This window comes from Tasmannia lanceolata, unplaced genomic scaffold (assembly GCF_043159265.1).
Source record: "Tasmannia lanceolata isolate RefF3 unplaced genomic scaffold, GAP_Taslan_0.1 ptg000003l, whole genome shotgun sequence".
Lineage (NCBI taxonomy): Eukaryota > Viridiplantae > Streptophyta > Magnoliopsida > Canellales > Winteraceae > Tasmannia > Tasmannia lanceolata.
This window is the reverse complement of record NW_027518680.1, coordinates 12,924,715-12,942,722: the sequence shown is the minus strand read 5'-3', so window position 1 is coordinate 12,942,722 and position 18,008 is coordinate 12,924,715. Positions and strand designations below refer to the sequence as shown.

General features: G+C 37.7%; 1 protein-coding gene across 1 annotated transcript in view; it reads left to right on the top strand.

Annotated features, from left to right (window-relative positions):
- The first annotated feature begins 4,924 nt into the window (after positions 1-4,924).
- The window catches only part of MED6 (RNA polymerase transcriptional regulation mediator-like protein), a 30,515-nt gene continuing 17,431 nt past the window's right edge, over positions 4,925-18,008 (top strand). The window contains exons 1-2 of the mRNA XM_077361170.1: positions 4,925-5,244; positions 6,120-6,294. Coding sequence (XP_077217285.1) covers positions 4,991-5,244; positions 6,120-6,294 — 429 coding nt within the window. The 5' untranslated portion in view covers positions 4,925-4,990. The remainder of the gene's footprint in view (positions 5,245-6,119; positions 6,295-18,008) is intronic.

The window sequence follows — 18,008 nt, the reverse complement described above, 5'->3', positions numbered from 1 at the left end:
ACAGAGAGGGCTAATTTTAGGTCAAACCTCCACGTGTCTACGACGGACGGTTTTGAAGTTCTCGGGATGCGCGTGATAGTGACGCTATTATTTCATTTTCTTACAGGTCCTCTGGGGTTTGACAGGTTATATTGGAATCTGGGAACTGGGTTTTAACGGAGGTCCGATGGACTATCCGAATCCAAACTCAATCGGGCAAGATCTGGACACTATGAACTCATTCTGGGTGCTCATCGTAGGATCCGAAATTATGACCGATAGGATCCAGATAACTAACATAAGCACATGGGGCCGTCCTAAATCCAATTTTATTTTACTATTTTATGAAAATACCCTATATAATTTTTTAGGTATTTCAGTCAAAATAAGCCGTATACATTTTTTCTAATGATTCCTATTAGTATTTTTTATGGGATTTGCTAGGTCCATTGCAAAAGGCATTTCGTGTCTGTCGCATGTCAGACTGGCCACACAGTTAATGAAAACAAAAGCTGTTGGATCGGGATGGAAAAAGGGTTCCTCAGGTTGAACCTCATCGGGTTGGAGCGTTGGGCTCGGGCTGAGTAAATGGTTCCTCACGTCAGGTTCGTGTTGGCCTCAACCCGACCCAGCCTCACCCGCGTTGCACCCCTAGGATCCAGATAGCTAACAAAAGCACATGGGAAAGTCCTAAATCCAGTTTTCATTTTATGAAAATACCCTATGTCTTTTACAACTTTAAGTAGAGGTATTTTAGTCAAAATGAGCAGTGCATTTTGTCTAATGATTCCTATCTTCAGTATTTTTTTATTCATCTCTCTCTAAGTCAACCGTCTTCTCTTCGTTCTCTAGTTCTCTAACAATTGACCCAAGTCCCTAGGTTACCTGTCTCGCCCTCTTTTTGACAATTTTAACCGTGTAAAATGTAAGCAGGACCTACTAGGACACTCTAATGGACGGTCCAACTCATAAGAGATTTGAATGTATCATGACAAAGACATAGGTGGATCCGATCTAAAGTGGATCTGTTGACATCCCTAGTTCTGACTGATCGGGCTATTTCAGATCCCCTCTCTGTGTTTGGATCCATGAAAGGGAACTCAATATGTAGGTACCCTATAAAAAAAACCCCATCTAGAATAGCAAGTGGTGTTGGCTACACAACGAAAAAAAATAAAAGGCAAGGATTTCACGAGATCTTCAATCTTAAAATAGAACTTGAATTGAGATGGAACAGGAAGGGAAATAAGAGATAACTAGAACAAGATCATATCAGTATTCTAATATGTTGTTACTAGCTTAAAAAGAAAGCGAAGCAACTAAAGGAGGATGATACGGAGAAGATAAAAGGAATCGAAGAGAACACTTTTGGTTTCCTACAAACCCTACCGTTCCCACACCTCTTATAAATGTTGTCACTTAACTTATAATTAGAAGGGATTTGCTAGGCAATTTTGTGGAAAGCCGCCATTTCATGGCTAAGTTTTGCACCAGAGAACAACCACACTAGGACCGCACATGTCTTAAAACATGGTTGTGTGTTGCGTGCCTAATTGGCCGTAACGTAAATAAACAAAATCAAAAGATAGATACGGATGAGAGAATGGTTGATTCGAGGCAACTAGACCTCCTAGTGGTTCAAATTGAGAGGAACCATGACTGTCCTAAACAAAGTCTCATTTGCCGTAAATTTTTCTTCCTCCTCCCTTTCATTGAAAATACATAAACTTAAATACAAGTACAATGAGAATGCCACATCTTCAACCCACTTACCACTAACATGACACATAATAAAAACTAACACCAATGACTCAAAACCCATACCCACTAACCTAAAATGCAAATCCCTACAATAACTAACTTGCAACTCCTCCCATACACAATAACATATATGTATCATTCCTTCCTCCTTACAAACGACCTTGTCCTCAAGGTCGAAATATTAAATAAAATACATTAATCCACCGGGATCCTAAATCGTAATGGGCATAATTTGCTTGAGTAACACGATTAACATTGGACTTCCATCTTCGAAAATAACGGTCGAGATCTTTGGAACTTCACTTTCAAAATCCGTTGTGATCAAAGGTACAAGCAAAAATGATTTTTCATAGCGGCGCATCGAAGCAATGGGATGATCGAATGGGTCGACGAAATGAAGATGCTCCTTGACATGGTGTTCAACTAAATCATCTTCGTCGGCATCAATGCTTGCATTTTTCTCCACCACAAGATCAACCTTCGCAAGATTCAACTTCCTTTCGTCTTTGCGGATTTCTTCAACCACTACGCTGATTTTGTTCAAGCCTTCTACGAATTGTCGTTGTCCTTTCTTCATTTTCACAACCAATGTTTTAATCTCCTGCAAATCTTTAAGTATGGATTCCTAAAACTCAGAAGATGCATCCATGGTACAAGATCGTCAGCTCTGATACCACTTGTTACGTGCCTAATTGGCCGTAACACAAATAAACTAAATCAAAAGATAGAAAGAGAAGAGGGAATGTTTAATTTGAGGCAACCATACCTCTTAGTGGTCCAAATCGAGAGAAACCATGACTCTCCTAAATAAAGTCTCCTTTGATGTAAATTTTTCTTCCTCCTTACTTTCATTGAAATACATAAACTTAAATACAAGTACAATGAGAATGCCACATCATCAACCCACTTAACACTAACATGACACATAATAAAAACTAACACCCATAACTCTAAACCCATACCCACTAACCTAAAATGCAAATCCCTACAATAACTACCTTGCAATAACTCCCATACACAATAACATATACGTATCATTGTGCAGATATCATTTTTCGGAAATGAACGAAAAAACTAAAAAGGACATATTTGTACATTGGTGCTCTCCATTGGGGTCTGAGATCCTCCTTCAGATTTTATGTATACGTTTGAGGGCTGTAAACATCAAACGACGGTTGCACGTAGGTGCAGAGGTACATATAGCATGGGGATCAAGAGGTACATATAGCATGGGGTGGCCACTGCACACACACACAACCCCTCTCCCCAATGACTTGCAAAATCCCTTGAAATACATGCTAAGTGTCTGAGGATTCAATCTATATTAGGGTTAGTTTGACCCCCCAAGTGGAAATTCCTGGCTCTGCCCCTGGTCGCACCGGAGTTCCGACAGCCACCTAGACGTCCTAAAGTGGCAAAAAGAGATTTGCTAGGGCCATTGCAGAAGACATTTTGCGGACCGCTCTTGCATGAAAGAGCAGCCCAATAGGCTTACATTTTTTCCAATTAAATGAATAAGACAAAAAGTGAGCCTATGTGGCTGCTCTCTCATGCAACAATCACCCTGTGAAATGCCTTATGCGATGGTCCCTAGCAAATTCCTTTTCGAAAATATTCTAAAAAGCAGATAGAGAAAGAAACACAAGGAGCTTTAGTGCAAGTTAGAAAAACGTGATTCATCAATAAAATAGGATCGTAAAAATTGAGTTTAATACTGTTTTGGTTATAAAAAAAAAAACATAGTAAATGAACGGAAACACAAAAAAGAGAAGTGATAAATCGACCCCCATATATTTTAAATCGACCCCTTTTAACATAAAACAATAGGGCCTGTGAATAAAATTTTCATTTGCTTTTAAGCACCGTACAAGTGTACAACTCACACGCCCTAACATTTTCTGTTAAAAGGGGTCGATTTAAGATATATGGGGGGTAGATGTATCACTCCCCACAAAAAATGCATTTAAAATTTTGTAATTTACAAAATATAGTAGTAGAGGTAAAGTTGGAAACTTGTCCAAAAAAGGTGTAAAATACGTTTAAAACACGTGTTTAATAGGTTTTCCTAAGGGAGATGATATTTTTCACCCCGTCTGCGGTACGCATTCGACCCCTTATAACGTGAAGTCACGTTAAAAGGGGGGCGGATGCATACTGGGGGTGAAAATATCATTTGCCCAAAAAAACAGAGCTATTTATACTATAAAAGTAAAAAAAAAAAAGAGTTTTAACAACAGAGAAATTATATGACGGCCAGGCACCAAACTCTAAACAACAAACCATTAAAATGATTAAAATGAGTTTTGAACGGCATTGGTAGTGCCAATATCAGTAACATTCACTGATTGGGGTGTACTACTATGTTGGAACTAGGGGTGCAACTCGGATCAGGCGGGTCGGGTTTTGAAGAACCCTACGCTACCCGAGAAATATCTCGGGTCGGGTCGGGTCGGGTTTTTTCACCTTGATGCGTTGTAGAAAAAAAAACAAATCTTCACACCAAAAATCTCTAAATTTATGTAATCAAGTGTAAATTTAAGAAGGAAACTATATTTTCAGGCGCGGAGCTACATGTAGCATAAGGGGGGCAGTTGCCCCTGTTGAGTTGGATCAAATCCTTAGTAGGCCCAACCCACTTTGAAATTTGAAGGCCTACCCTCTTTATGTATAAGCCTGTGTAAGCTTGCTCCCTTATGCATAAATCCTAGGTCCGCCACTGTATATTTCCACATCACAAACATGATCACCTCAATGAAAACAGTTATATCAATATATTGAAAAATAATTTGCTATGTTAATCAAAAGATAATTAAAAATGTCATAGTACACCTACATAAGTTGGGACGGGTTTCAGGTTTTTTTTTCTTTAAACCCGACCCTACCCACTACCCAAGATTGAGCCGGGTTTTTAAAACTAAAACCGACCCTACCATGACCCAAGATTGCAGCCTTAGTTGGCACTACGATATTTTGATAATTGCACTAACTCATCTTGACTTTTTATATTTAAACCGCTATCATAGATTGTTAGTTACAGTTCCCAAAAAGCTCTCAAAAGCCATTTAAATATCAAAAGACAAGCTGAGTTAGTGCAATTATCAAAATATGGTAGTGCCAATATCAGTATCCCTTTTTATATTATCTCGGCCCTCTTCGAAGTTGGAACTTAGAAGGGCGACCGGAGATAAAGCCTTTTACGCAATTATCAGAGAGAGAGAGAGAGAGAGAGAGAGAGAGAGAGAGAGGAAAAATGGCAGCGACGCCGCTCCCGCCTAATCCGGCCGGAGGTGCACCAAATTTGGACGGGAATCCGGCGAATCCACCGGCTCCGGGCACAGACATGACCGGAATATGCTTCAGAGATCAGCTATGGCTGAATTCGTACCCTCTGGATCGAAATCTCGTCTTCGATTACTTCGCTCTTTCGCCTTTCTACGATTGGACCTGCAACAACGAGCAGCTACGAATGCGATCCATACACCCGCTTGATATATCTCATCTCTCGTAATCTCTTTAAACACTACTGAAATTTAGGTTAAACTAGGGTTTTATAAAAACATAAGGAATTGTCAATTCGCTCTTTTGCCTAGTTAAGAATCTTTCATTCGTTATGTTCTTTCTTTATTTCTTTATTTCTCTGGGAAGAATGTGGTTATTTTGATGGAGACTTGTCAATTCGTTCACAATATGTGTAAGGTTTTAAATTTCGGTTTCGGTAGAAATCTTGTAAATTTGGTGGAAAACTTGTAAATTTTGGTGGAAATCTTGTAAATAGGCGTGAAAACGAAATGTCAAGGCAAAATTTGGTAAAAAAAAAAAATAGAAATATTTCGGCCGAAATTTTAAACCCTATGTGTGTTGCGTGCCTAATTGGTCGTAACGGAAAAAAACAAGAAAAAAGACAGAAAAGATTTGGAAAAAAAACAAGAAAAAAGACAAAAAAGATTTGGAAAGAGGTTGATTCGAGGCAACCGGACCTCCTACAGGTTCCATTCGAGAGGAACCATGACTCTCCTCAAAACAAAGTTTGCTTTGCTATAAAATTTCTCTTCTTCTCTCCTTTAATTGAAACAAAGAACTTAAATACAAACACAAAGAGAGAGCCACATCATCAACCCATTTACCCCACTAACATGACACATAATTAAAACTAACACTCATAACACTAACATAAACAACCATCTAGTAACTACTTGTAACTACAACACATACACCATAAGAGGTACATATCAGTGTGTAACTTTATGTGTTTTTCTTTTAGGTATCCTTGATGAATTGATGTTTGTTCGATACACTTCTTCTTCTTCGTTTTCTTTTCTAATTACTGTTGTTCGTAAAATTGAAGTTGCAAATGGTTATATATGCCCTTCATCATATAGGAAAATGACGGGCAACGAATATATGCTGAGTGATGTTATGGAGCCCCATCTCTTTGTTATCCGAAAACAGAAGAGAGATGGGCCTGAGAAGGTCACCCCCATGCTCACTTACTACATCCTTGATGGATCGATTTACCAAGCACCACAGCTTTGGAGTGTCTTTGCAGCTAGAATTGTAAGTTTTTTTTTTTTTTTTTTTGAAATGTTTTTCATAGGTTATTTGCATCGAATTTCTGGCAATTGGTTTAGGGAAATAATATTGGCATGCCCTTGTTTGATAATGCCTCTCCACACTTTATTAATCACTATTAAAATTTACTGTGAGTACATCTTGGGAAGTGCAACAGCCTCTGAAATCCACTTAGGCTCTGTTCACTTGCGTTCTCGGGAAATTGAATCCCGGAAAAACACCTCTTTTTTTCCCGAGAAAGCTAAAATAGTGGTGTTCACTTGTTTTCCCGAGAAACTAACAGGATTAGGTGGAAAATGTAAAAAATGACATGGAAAATGCCACAAATGACGTGGAAAAGACTCTTTTTTCGCAAGTGTGAGAAACCAAATCCCACTATTTTGACGCGATTTGGTTTCCCACGGAATAAGTCGTGTGAAAAAAAAGGGCAAGCCATCATCTACATCACTCTTCCTCGCTCCTCTATATCACGCTTTGAAGAACAATGTCTTATTCCTCGCTCCTCTACACGCAACGAACGCCTTCCTCCCCTTCATCTTCGTATCAGGTAGGCCATCCTCTCCCTGCTCTATCTCTCTCCATCGTCTTCTTCCTCTCATATTTTTTTTCATTTTGTTTTGGCTTTTGCGATTTGCTCTGTGAAGGGGATTCAGTTTTTTCATGGGAGTTCCTATTTTAACACACACTCCATCTCCTATATCTTCATCTTCTTCAGGTTATGTTTTTTATTTCACTTTTCTAGGGTTAGGGTTTTGATTTCAATATTTAGGATTAGGGTTTGATTTCAGTTTTTTAGGGTTATTGTTTTGGTTTTCTAAAGGGGTCTGACTCTTGATTTTTGTGGGTCTGGGGTATGATCACTTTGCTGGTTTTTTGTTTTGGAAAAAAGGATTTTTGGTATATTTTTAGGGTTAGGGTTTTCGGTATTTGTTGGAAAAAACCCCCATCCTTCATCTCCTCTCCGGTCTTTCATCTTTGGCTGAAATCCCTGTCCTTGTTTGGCTGTTTCTTGAAAGCAGAGTATTTTTTCTTTGTTTTTTAGGATCCAGGGTTATGATGTTTAGGGTTTTGTGTTTTTTTTCATAATAAAGTTATGATTTCGTAGTTCAAGTTATTTTTCTTTATTTTTTTCATGATAAAATTCTGATTTCGTAGCTTTGACCTTTGCTCGAAATTTAGATGATTCCATTGTGAAATGCTTGATTATTGAATATAATTTCTCTCAGTTTTGCTTGTCTGATAAATGTGGTAATTAGTTCATTTGAAATAAGAACAGGTTTCACTCTGCTTTTTGTCTAATCAATTTCCTCATTACTTACAATGTCTCCTTTTTTTAATAGAGTAATCCCGGACATCTTCGGTTCTTTAACACCCGTTATCCGCTTTACGAGGAATGAAAGAATGTCTTTGGGGAGGATCATGCTACAGGGGAGTTTGCTGACGACAACCATGCCCCTTCCCAGGATGATCTGAGTACTTTTCCTTTGAGCGGGCCAGTGGGGCTTGACGATATGGGCGACAGTTTCCCCCCTGTATCTACTCCTTCAGGTCCTCCACGACGTTCTAAATCACACCATTCTTCTCCTGTGAGAGACACTAGCATGGCGTTCAGTGACTCATCCCCTTTGAAAGCGCCTACTCCGGGTAGAAGCGGAAAGAGGAGGAGGTGGGCTGGTGATGCAACGCTTTCAGCAGATATGGATAAGCTGTCCGACAGTATCAGGATGATGGCTGAGGCCATCACATCGACTGTTGAGGTGCACGACCTCAATGAGCTTAAAGACTCGGTGATGAGCATGGAGAGTTTCTGCTACAGGGACCGGGTTAGAGCTTATTCGTACCTCCATACCCATCATAAGGAAGTTGAGGTCTTCCTTTCCTTGGAGGAGGAGGGACGTCACGAGATATTGATTGCCATTTTGGAGTAGTAGCCTTTTTCTCACTGGTTTTGGTTGTTCCATTCTTTTTGACTCTGTTTATGGTTGGTTGACTATCATACTTTTGATGTTATGTTTGGATATGGTTATGGTGGGTTGACAAACTGATGTTGTGGTGTTTATTATACTTTTTTGTTGGTTAAGTTGGTGGGTTTGTGTTGGTTATGTTGGTGGTGACAAACTGATGTTATGGTGACAAACTGATGTTATGGTGTTTATTATACTCTTGTGTTCGTTAAGTTGGTGGTTATGTTTGGTTTGTTGTTGATTATGTTAGTGGTGATTATTAGTACTTGGATCTTATTTTCTTTAATTTGTTTCGAATTGCAAATTTAACAGGGTAATGGCCAAAATAAAATTTTATGTGGTATTCAAGGGAAGGCAGAGGTTGCCCTTCGAGCATTTATACAAGGCATTAGTGGGCCCAGAGAAGATAGGAAAGCAGAGACCAACCACCTTCCTGTGGATTCCCAATCCTCAACAAGTTCCGATGTGACTAGTTCTCTTGTTAGTTTTTCTTGTGGGGTTTGTTGCTTTGCTTTTTAGGCATATAACTATGACAAATAGTGTAAGGTGGTTTAAAATGAGTTTTTATGTTTATGTTTCCCACCACTGTTTAATTGGCAAGTGAACAGGCGTGGGAAACCTTTTCTTGCACAGTTTCTCGAGATTTCTTTTCCTTTACCACATCAGTTTCTCAAGCATCCTTTTCTTTTCCTTTCTCGGGAAAACAAGTGAACGGACCCTTGGAAAATCATAAGATGAAGAGTGGATTTCCATTATTAAAAATAAGGGAGTGCAGATATCATTGTCCTGGTTTATTGTGCATATTGGTATTTAAGATTTTATGGGTATATTTCTTTGTAGAATTTTTGGCAAATTATCTTATTTTTATATGACTTACTTGGTTGGAGTAATGTTTTGCAATTTTAAACACATATTGACATTAACTTGTGGATTAACCTTTGCAACTCTTCGGATCAATATGTATGTTATTGTCTTAGTAGATATTCAACTGTTGTAGACCCCGATCCGAGAGAGGCTGGGGACGAGCCTCCAAAAGTCTCTAGATCATCCACGTGAAGGATAACTCTACCAATGAACTCTAAAAAAAGTGCCCCTCACAGCATGAGTGGCGATATAAAGTGAGATACCTCTTGATTCGGGGACTAGCCCTGATTCGAGACGTACCTTAAACAAAGAAAGAGTCGCCATCCAGGGAAGTCGGCCCTGGAACCCATACTATGCTCTGTTGCAATGGATAACCAGAGATACAAAAGGTTCGTGCCTGGTTACGAATTTGGAAGGTCCGAAGAGCACCTCATCCGCCCAAGTGCTAGCACTTGGTCTCTTATGCCATTTATATATTAATTTTGAAGAGTTTTGGGTGAAAATCATGTGAAATGGGATCATATATCTCCGAGAAGACGTCTATGTAATCATGCATGTCTCGGAGATGAATAATAAACACACACGAAAAAAATGAAAGAAATGTCACCGAAGAATAGCTAGGTTATGAGTGTCATGCCTAATTGGTGCCTAAGTTCTGATAGACAAACACATGCATGCTACAGCTAAAGGTAAGGTATAAGGTCTGCACAGGATGAGAAATCTAAAACTTGCAGTTAATCATGAAATGAATTAAGAATACTGTAAACGAAATAAAGAATAAACAAACAGACAGACAGATAAAAGAATAATGAAATAAAACCCTAGGGCGAACACATAGCACCTAATATAATATAAAATCCTAACACATCCCATCTAGAAAGCAGTAAATGACAGATAGGATAAGCAATAATGAAATAAAAATCCAATGGTGAACACATGACGCCTATCTACATTAGGGCGAACACACAACGCCTAATATAATAAAAACTCCTAACATCCCATCTAGAAAACAGTAAATGACAGATATGATAAGCAGTAATGAAATAAAACCTAGGGCGAACACATAACGCCTATCTACATTAGGGCGAACACATAGCGCCTAATATAATATAAAATCCTAACACATCCCATCTAGAAAGCAGTAAATGACAGATATGATAAGCAGTAAAGCAGTAAAACGCTACAGCTAACTGATAATCAAAGCAGGTAAGTGCTACAGCTAAGCATGTAAGTAAAACAAATAAGCTACAGCTAAGCATTTAAGTAAACAAAGAAATGAACACACACTATCACGATCCTATGCAAAAATCATCATCCATATACAAACACAAGCCCTAAAGTGCTAACAACAGACCCAAAGACCCTAATGCTTAAGCCCGAGTCTTTAGATGATCTGATGTTCATCCAAAAAAGCCTACGTATCCCCGCCTCTTATAAGAATCAAGGCAACGTAGTTCTTCGCACGTCTATTCTAAACTACAATGCCTAACACATCTAGGACTGCTATCCTAAACTCGACCTAGAAGACTTGACCTGTTGTTAATAGTTTCTTTTGTGATTATTTAAATTCAAGTAAATTGTGGATTTTTAGGACTCCCTATATGCCCTAACTAGATGCAAGTTAACCTAGTCTAATGCAGGTGGGCCCTACATCCTATGTATAACTAGGCAGTGTTCCTAAAGGAAACAATGGGATCACTAACGCATCCTAGTCTAGTCATTAGTCGGTGATGTGGTTCGCCAACTGCCTACGTACCTCGTGGAAGAGGATCAAGCCAACGTAGTTCGGAAACAGACTTTCCTAACTACTCTTAATGACTCAAGACTTTTGAGATTTTTTTGGATTTTTTTTAAAAATTATTTTTGATATTTTTGACTCAAGAGGACAGATTCCTATAATCATTAGGGTAGTACAGACTCCTAATATTTCGCAAAGGTTGGACAGAATCCTATACTTTGTGGGGGGTGGACAGAATCACGATTCTACAAGGATTGGACAGAATCCTATGCCTTGTAAGGGTTGGACAAAATCACATGACTTATGAAAGGTTGGACAGAATCTTAACTCCCTATGATGATAGGACAGACTCCTGAAACTGAAGGACTGACTCCCATACTAAAAATTGACTCTCTAGGTAAGGACATACTCATATACTAAAGGACTGACTCCTAGTGTATAACCCTACAGGGGAGTGCTAATGAGGCTGGGCTAGTCTCCTAGAAGAAATGATAACTGGGACAAATGAGACAAAGCCTGTCTCCTATGGGGGAACAACTAACTCTAATGAGACACTGAATGTCTCCTATGGAGGGCTCCAAGTAGCCTTATTATTGCCCTTGCAACGATAAATGGAATTGGCAATTAATAAACCAAGTTGGTCTTCAACTAGTAGAAGATGTTCTATTTGAGACTTGAACAGTCTCCTATGGGCAGACTCACTAATGAGACAAGGCATGTCTCCAAAGGGTAAGCTTTTTATGAGACAAAGCTTGTATCTCTAAAGGGTGTGACTTTTTATGAGACAAACATGTCCCTATGGGGGAACAACTAACTCTAATGAGACACTGAATGTCTCCTATGGAGGGCTCCAAGTAGCCTTATCATTGCCCTTGCAACGATAAATGGAATTGGCAATTAATAGACCAAGTTGGTCTTCAACTAGTAGAAGATGTTCTATTTGAGACTTGGACAGTCTCCAATGAGCAGACTCACTATTGAAACAAGGCATGTCTCCAAAGGGTAAGCTTTCTATGAGACAAAGCATGTCTCTCTAAAGGGTGTGACTTAAATAACTCTTTCATTGCCCTAACAATTAGAAGGAGAATCTAATTATTTAACGGTATCTTAAAGACTGGGCAAGTCTTCCAAATTAAAGAGGGGAGTGTTATTTGGACTGAGCAAGTCCCCTAAGGATGGGCTTGGGTTAACACCTTCATTGCCGACTAGGCTAAGCATGAATTAAGCATCAAAAGCACACATTTGCATTCTATATGCAAGCTAAAAATTTGTATTTAAAATTACACTATCCAAATGACAAAACTAGTAAAAGTGATATACATCAAAGTTGTATGGGACACATCAGGAAAAATTTGATTAGTTATGCACTTTGGCCGGTTCTCGCCGGAAGGGGCCGGAAAATGACCATCTCCGGGCAAATTTCAGATTTCAATTCTGCAGTTTTGCTTTTCAGAAGTTCTGATTTGATTTTGCAAAATAGAGGATCAAAAATACATTTTCAAGAAAAGTGTTCAACTATAATGTTTTAGAAAATTGATCAAATAAACTTTTCTTCGTTGACAATTTTGGTTGGTTCCTGCCGGAAGGGCTCGGAAAATGACCATCTTTGGGCTGATTTCAGATTTCATTTATGCAGTTTTGCTTTTCAAAAGTTCTGATTTGGTTTTGCAAAACAGAGGATCAAAAATACTTTTTCAAGAAAAGTGTTCAACTACAAAGTTTTAGTAAATTGATCCAATAAACTTTTCTCTGTTGACAATTTCGGCTGGATCTTGCCGGAAGTGGCCGGAAAACGGCCATTTCCGATCAAGTCCAAGTCTGGAAATGTAGTGTTTTTGGCTGATATCTTAAAAGTAGCATAACGTTTTTCATTTTTCATCGTTATGAGGCCCGGAAGATGTTAAATCGAAGATCTCGAGAAATCTACAACTTCCGTGTGTATTACTACTGCTAGATCTAACCGTATTTTAGTGAAAATTTGAAAATAAAATCTGGACAGCATGTAGTTCAACACAATTTCATGACTTTTCACATCAAAACTTCATTCAAACACAAGATCTATGAGAATTTGACACAAGTATATGATAATACATGCTGATTAGGCTTAGATCTAACCATGTTAGTTTCAGTTTTGAAGATCTTTAAGGAATTTTCACAAAAACACACATAGATTCACCATATTTGTACCGAATTTTGAGCTGAAATCTTAAAACGGCCATAACTTCTTCGTTTCTTGGCCAATTTTGGGCCTTTATACGCCAAATTGAAGATCTGAACGAGTACTAAATCTTCCCGCGAGAAATTACCACGAATTCCAATAGAAAAATTGATGAAATTGGCAAAAACGAGGCTGGACAGCACTTAGTTTTGTCATTTTTATATCGAAATTCAACTAGAACGGTGAATTGCTTTAGATCTTCAAATGAGACATGTTTTTAAATATATTTTGGTAGATTTTAACTCTAGGTTACTAGATCTAACCATATTTAAGCATTTTCCACTTAGATTTCTCATTTTAGGCTAGATTTTCAAAGAAAACTCAAAATCAAACTCAAAATCTACTAACCTTGTGCTCTTCTCTTGGATCTCTCCTTGAAAGCTTCTTTCTCTCTCTAGATCTCCTTCTTTCTCTCTGTAGATATCCTTCTTGATCTCTCTATATCTCCTTCTTTCTCTAGAATTCTCTGTCACTCTCTTTCTAGAAAGCTCTCTCTCTAGGATCTTCTCTCTCTAGAAAGCTCTCCCTCTCTCTAAAATTAGATTAAAAGCCTTAATTTTGTTCAAATGAGAGCCCAAATGCTCTATTTATAGTCTTCCCTTATTTCTTGTTCCCCATTAGTTTATAGGACAACCCCTTTTCAAAAATTTTTCTTTGGTTTTGGTTGCAAAAGGGTGGCCATTTGGAAAAAAGTTTAATGAAAAATTAACTAAAAGAAATTTTTTGCCCCTTAAGTTACCTTGGACAACCCCTATTCATGTATATGTTGTATTTTAACTAAATGAGGGGTATTTTCAAATAAAACTCTTCATGGGCGACATTACAGGGATAATGCACCCCCCTTTCTGCTCTAGTGTAAAAACTGGCTGCCTTATAGGATATTTCACTCCCCTTTCGCACTACAATTCTAATTCGGGTCGTCTTATTAGGCATTTTTGCTCGGATTTTGATGAAATTTTGCAGGACATAGTTGGGACCCTAACCTATCCTAGGGTGAAATTTGGGGCCCTAATTCCTTGATTTGAAGGATTTTCTATTTATACAAAGAGGTTTAGGGCACGGTCAAAATGGGGTGTCTACAACTTTGCTCTTGATATGTGCTGGCAATACATGGGATCCATGGAATATCTTTGGGCTTACTTAGATCTTATGTTTATTTTCTGTTTCTCCTTTTAGGTGTATTTAAACAATGAATTATTTCTATTCCAACTCTGGAGCAGTTCCAGCTTAAGTGCATTGGTTGGTTCATCGTGGTTCTCTTGGATAATTTCTAATTTTTTTTATAGCTTTGTTTTTTTATTTTCATGGGGTCGGGGAAGACTGCATTTTTTTTTCTTGTGCTGCCCATGGATGTAGCAGCTACAAGTTATGTTGCACTCTCTCAATGAAAGCCAAAAAGTGTCAACTCATGCTCTACTAGTGGAGATAACGAATTAATCGAGCGATTCTCTTGTCACAAACACCCAATTTATGGAATTTGACTTAGTGACCATTTAAAGTAAATATTTTGACATGTGAACTACGATCTTGAAGCCTTTAAAAGTTGAGTATTCAAATCAAGCCTACAAAATTTATGTTCCATGTGGTCTAAGAAAATTATGTTCCTTGTGTGATGAATAGACAACTAAGACAACCTTATCAGTTGAACTGCGACCTCACTTGTCGTTAAGGTTGAAATCATTATCTTTACCATATTCTAAATTAAAAACTAATCTAATTTAAACTTCATATTAATATATTTGTCTTTTATTTGAATAACAGAATGTTTTTTTATTAATACAATTGTTATTGTATTTCTTGTCTTTTTTGTTGGCTAATATTATATCACTCTTCAATTCAAAAAAAAATATTATCACTCTTGCTTATGCCTGTTTAGATTAGTTGGATATTGCCCACCGTCTTTCATTAGATTTTTTGTCATTGTATCTTATTTGATAGATTAAATCATAGTTACCGGAAACTTCCTAGTTGGATGAGAAGTTCGCTTCTCCGGAAACTCGCTTTGGAAGATAAGTTCTTCTCATGGTTTAAAATTTCGACCGAAATCCAAAATTTCGGACCGAAATTTCGGATACCGGTGGGGATCGAAACCGAAAATTTCCGAAATTCAATTTTTCGCCATTTAAAGACATTATTTATTCCCATTTAAAAAAAAGACATTATTTATTAAAAAAAAAGTGTTACAAAATTTCGGTCTGAAATTTCGAAATTTGGGTCCGGAATTTGGAACTAAATTACCAAATTTCGGACCGAAATTTCGGTTTTTGGTGGGGTTCGAAACGGTTACCGAAACCGAAATTTTAAACCTTGGTTCTTCTCACTCCCCAAATTTAGGGGAAACACGCTTCCTAGACGCTTCCCAAGCGTTTCCTCTTAATTAAGAGTACGCTTCATATTTAGGTGACTGTCTTCCCAAACGAATATATTCTCTTTTTAATAATGTTGAAGTGACGTACTTAAACCACTAGTGTATTTAACACTTGAAAACTCATCTTAAGATTCAAATAAAAATTATTTGGATCTTTTTCCAAAAACATTTGACTGGTAAATTCCTAAAATTGTAATTCTAATTAGTCGGAAGTCTTCTTTTCTACTTGTAATTCTTACCTATATTAACCATTCTTACCTAACCTACGACAATCCTACTATTTCTATGTACTTCTTGTCCGCTTCTAATGGGCTTATTACATGCTTCATGTTGACTTTCAATCTCTTTACTTTCTTTAGTGTGTTTCGTTTCCCGCATTTTCTCATTTTAAGCCCCTCACTCCCCATACTCGTTTCTCACTTTGGCAACTATGGATTAAATTTTGAAACCGATATTGATACAAATTTTGGTAATTAGGCATTAGAAATATGGGGGCGAGGTTTCTGAGCTATAGCTCAGCCTGAGCAAGCCACTATAAACACACCATCTCCATGTCTATAAACACACCATCTCCATGTTGTTTGACTCATCCCACCCATTCATTGTATAGCACCTCACACAGATAGGGTGTTCCTAACAAACCATATTCATACCATAATCCTAACCATTCGATCTATAGGAGCCTAATTTCTAGCAATCAATTTTAAACCTCCACAATCCTAACAATAACCATAACCTATAATCCTAACCATAACCATAACCTATAATCCTAACTATAACCTATAGAATGAATGGGTTGGATGAGTCAAACAACTATGGGAGATGGTGTATTTAGAGGGCTGCTCAGGCTGCACGATACCTCATAAACCTTTTTCTGTAGAAATATATCCGCCTATCATAGTTTGACTATCCTTACTTGTATGCAACAAAAGCATATCGGATCCTTTCTATAGTTGTATCCTAGGATTTTGGGGTTTATGTCCATACTCGATCCTTCACCGTATTAGGCACCCGTCTTTCATTAGATTTTTTGTCATTGTATCTTATTTGATAGATTAAATCATAGTTACTGGAAACTTCCTAGTTGGATGAGAAGTTCGCTTCTCCGGAAACTCGCTTCGGAAGATAAGTTCTTCTCACTCCCCAAATTTAGGGGAAGCACGCTGCCTAGACGCTTCCCAAGCGTTTCCTCTTAATTAAGACTACGCTTCATATTTAGGTGACTATGTCTTCCCAAAAGAATATATTCTCTTTTTAATAATGTTGAAGTGACGTATTTAAACCACTAGTGTATTTAAAACTTGAAAACTCATCTTAAGATTCAAATAAAAATTATTTGGATCTTTTTCCAAAAGCATGTGACTGGTAAATTCCTAAAATTGTAATTCTAATTAGTCGAAAGTCTTATTTTCTACTTGTAATCCTTACCTATATTAACCATTCTTCCCTAACCTACGACAATCCAACTATTTCTATGTACTTCTTGTCCGCTTCTAATGGGCTTATTACATGCTTCATGTTGACTTTCAATCTCTTTACTTTCTTTAGTGTATTTCGCTTCCCGCATTTTCTCATTTTAAGCCCCTCACTTCGCATACTCGTTTCCCACTTTGGCAATTATGGATTAAATTTTGAAACCGATATTGATACAAATTTTGGTAATTAGGCATTAGAAATATGGGGGTGAGGTTTCTGAGCTATAGCTCAGCCTGAGCAAGCCACTATAAACACACCATCTCCATGTTGTTTGACTCATCCTACCCATTCATTGTATAGCACCCCACACAGATAGGGTGTTCCTGACAAACCATCTCCATACTATAATCCTAACCATTCGATCTATAGGAGCCTAATTTCTAGCCATCCATTTTAAACCTCCACAAATCCTAACCATAACCATAACCTATAATCCTAACCATAACCTATAATCCTAACCATAACCATAACCATAATCCTAACTATAACCTATAGGATGAATGGGTTGGATGAGTCAAACAACTGTGGGAGATGGTGTATTTAGAGGGTTGCTCAGGCTGCACGATACCTCATAAACCTTTTCCTGTAGAAATATATCCGCCTATCATAGTTTGACTATCCTTACTTGTATGCAACAAAAGCATATCGGATCCTTTCTATAGTTGTATCCTAGGATTTTGGGGTTTATGCCCATACTCGATCCTTCACCGTATTAGGCAACCCGTATCATTATCCAGATAGCATAGCTTGTTAATTATCATTAAGGAGTGGTCTTGCCCCTATGATTTTCATTTAATCCGTTCTCAATCATTTTATTTGGTCGCACCAAGAATCATGTGGTATCCCTAAGACATCTTTGTAGTCTCCGGGATGCTGAAAAACTTTAGCCTGTCTTTTTCTATTAGAAGCAAATTAGCTACTTTAATTAAGATAGGCCTTGGATGCGATCCTTGTTTGAGATATCTTGAAATCGAAATATTCAATTTGATATAAAATGTCTATATCATCCAGGTGTTATTTTGTTCCCAAGACTAAATGCTTTTATCTTGACATTTGATTATGAATTGCCTT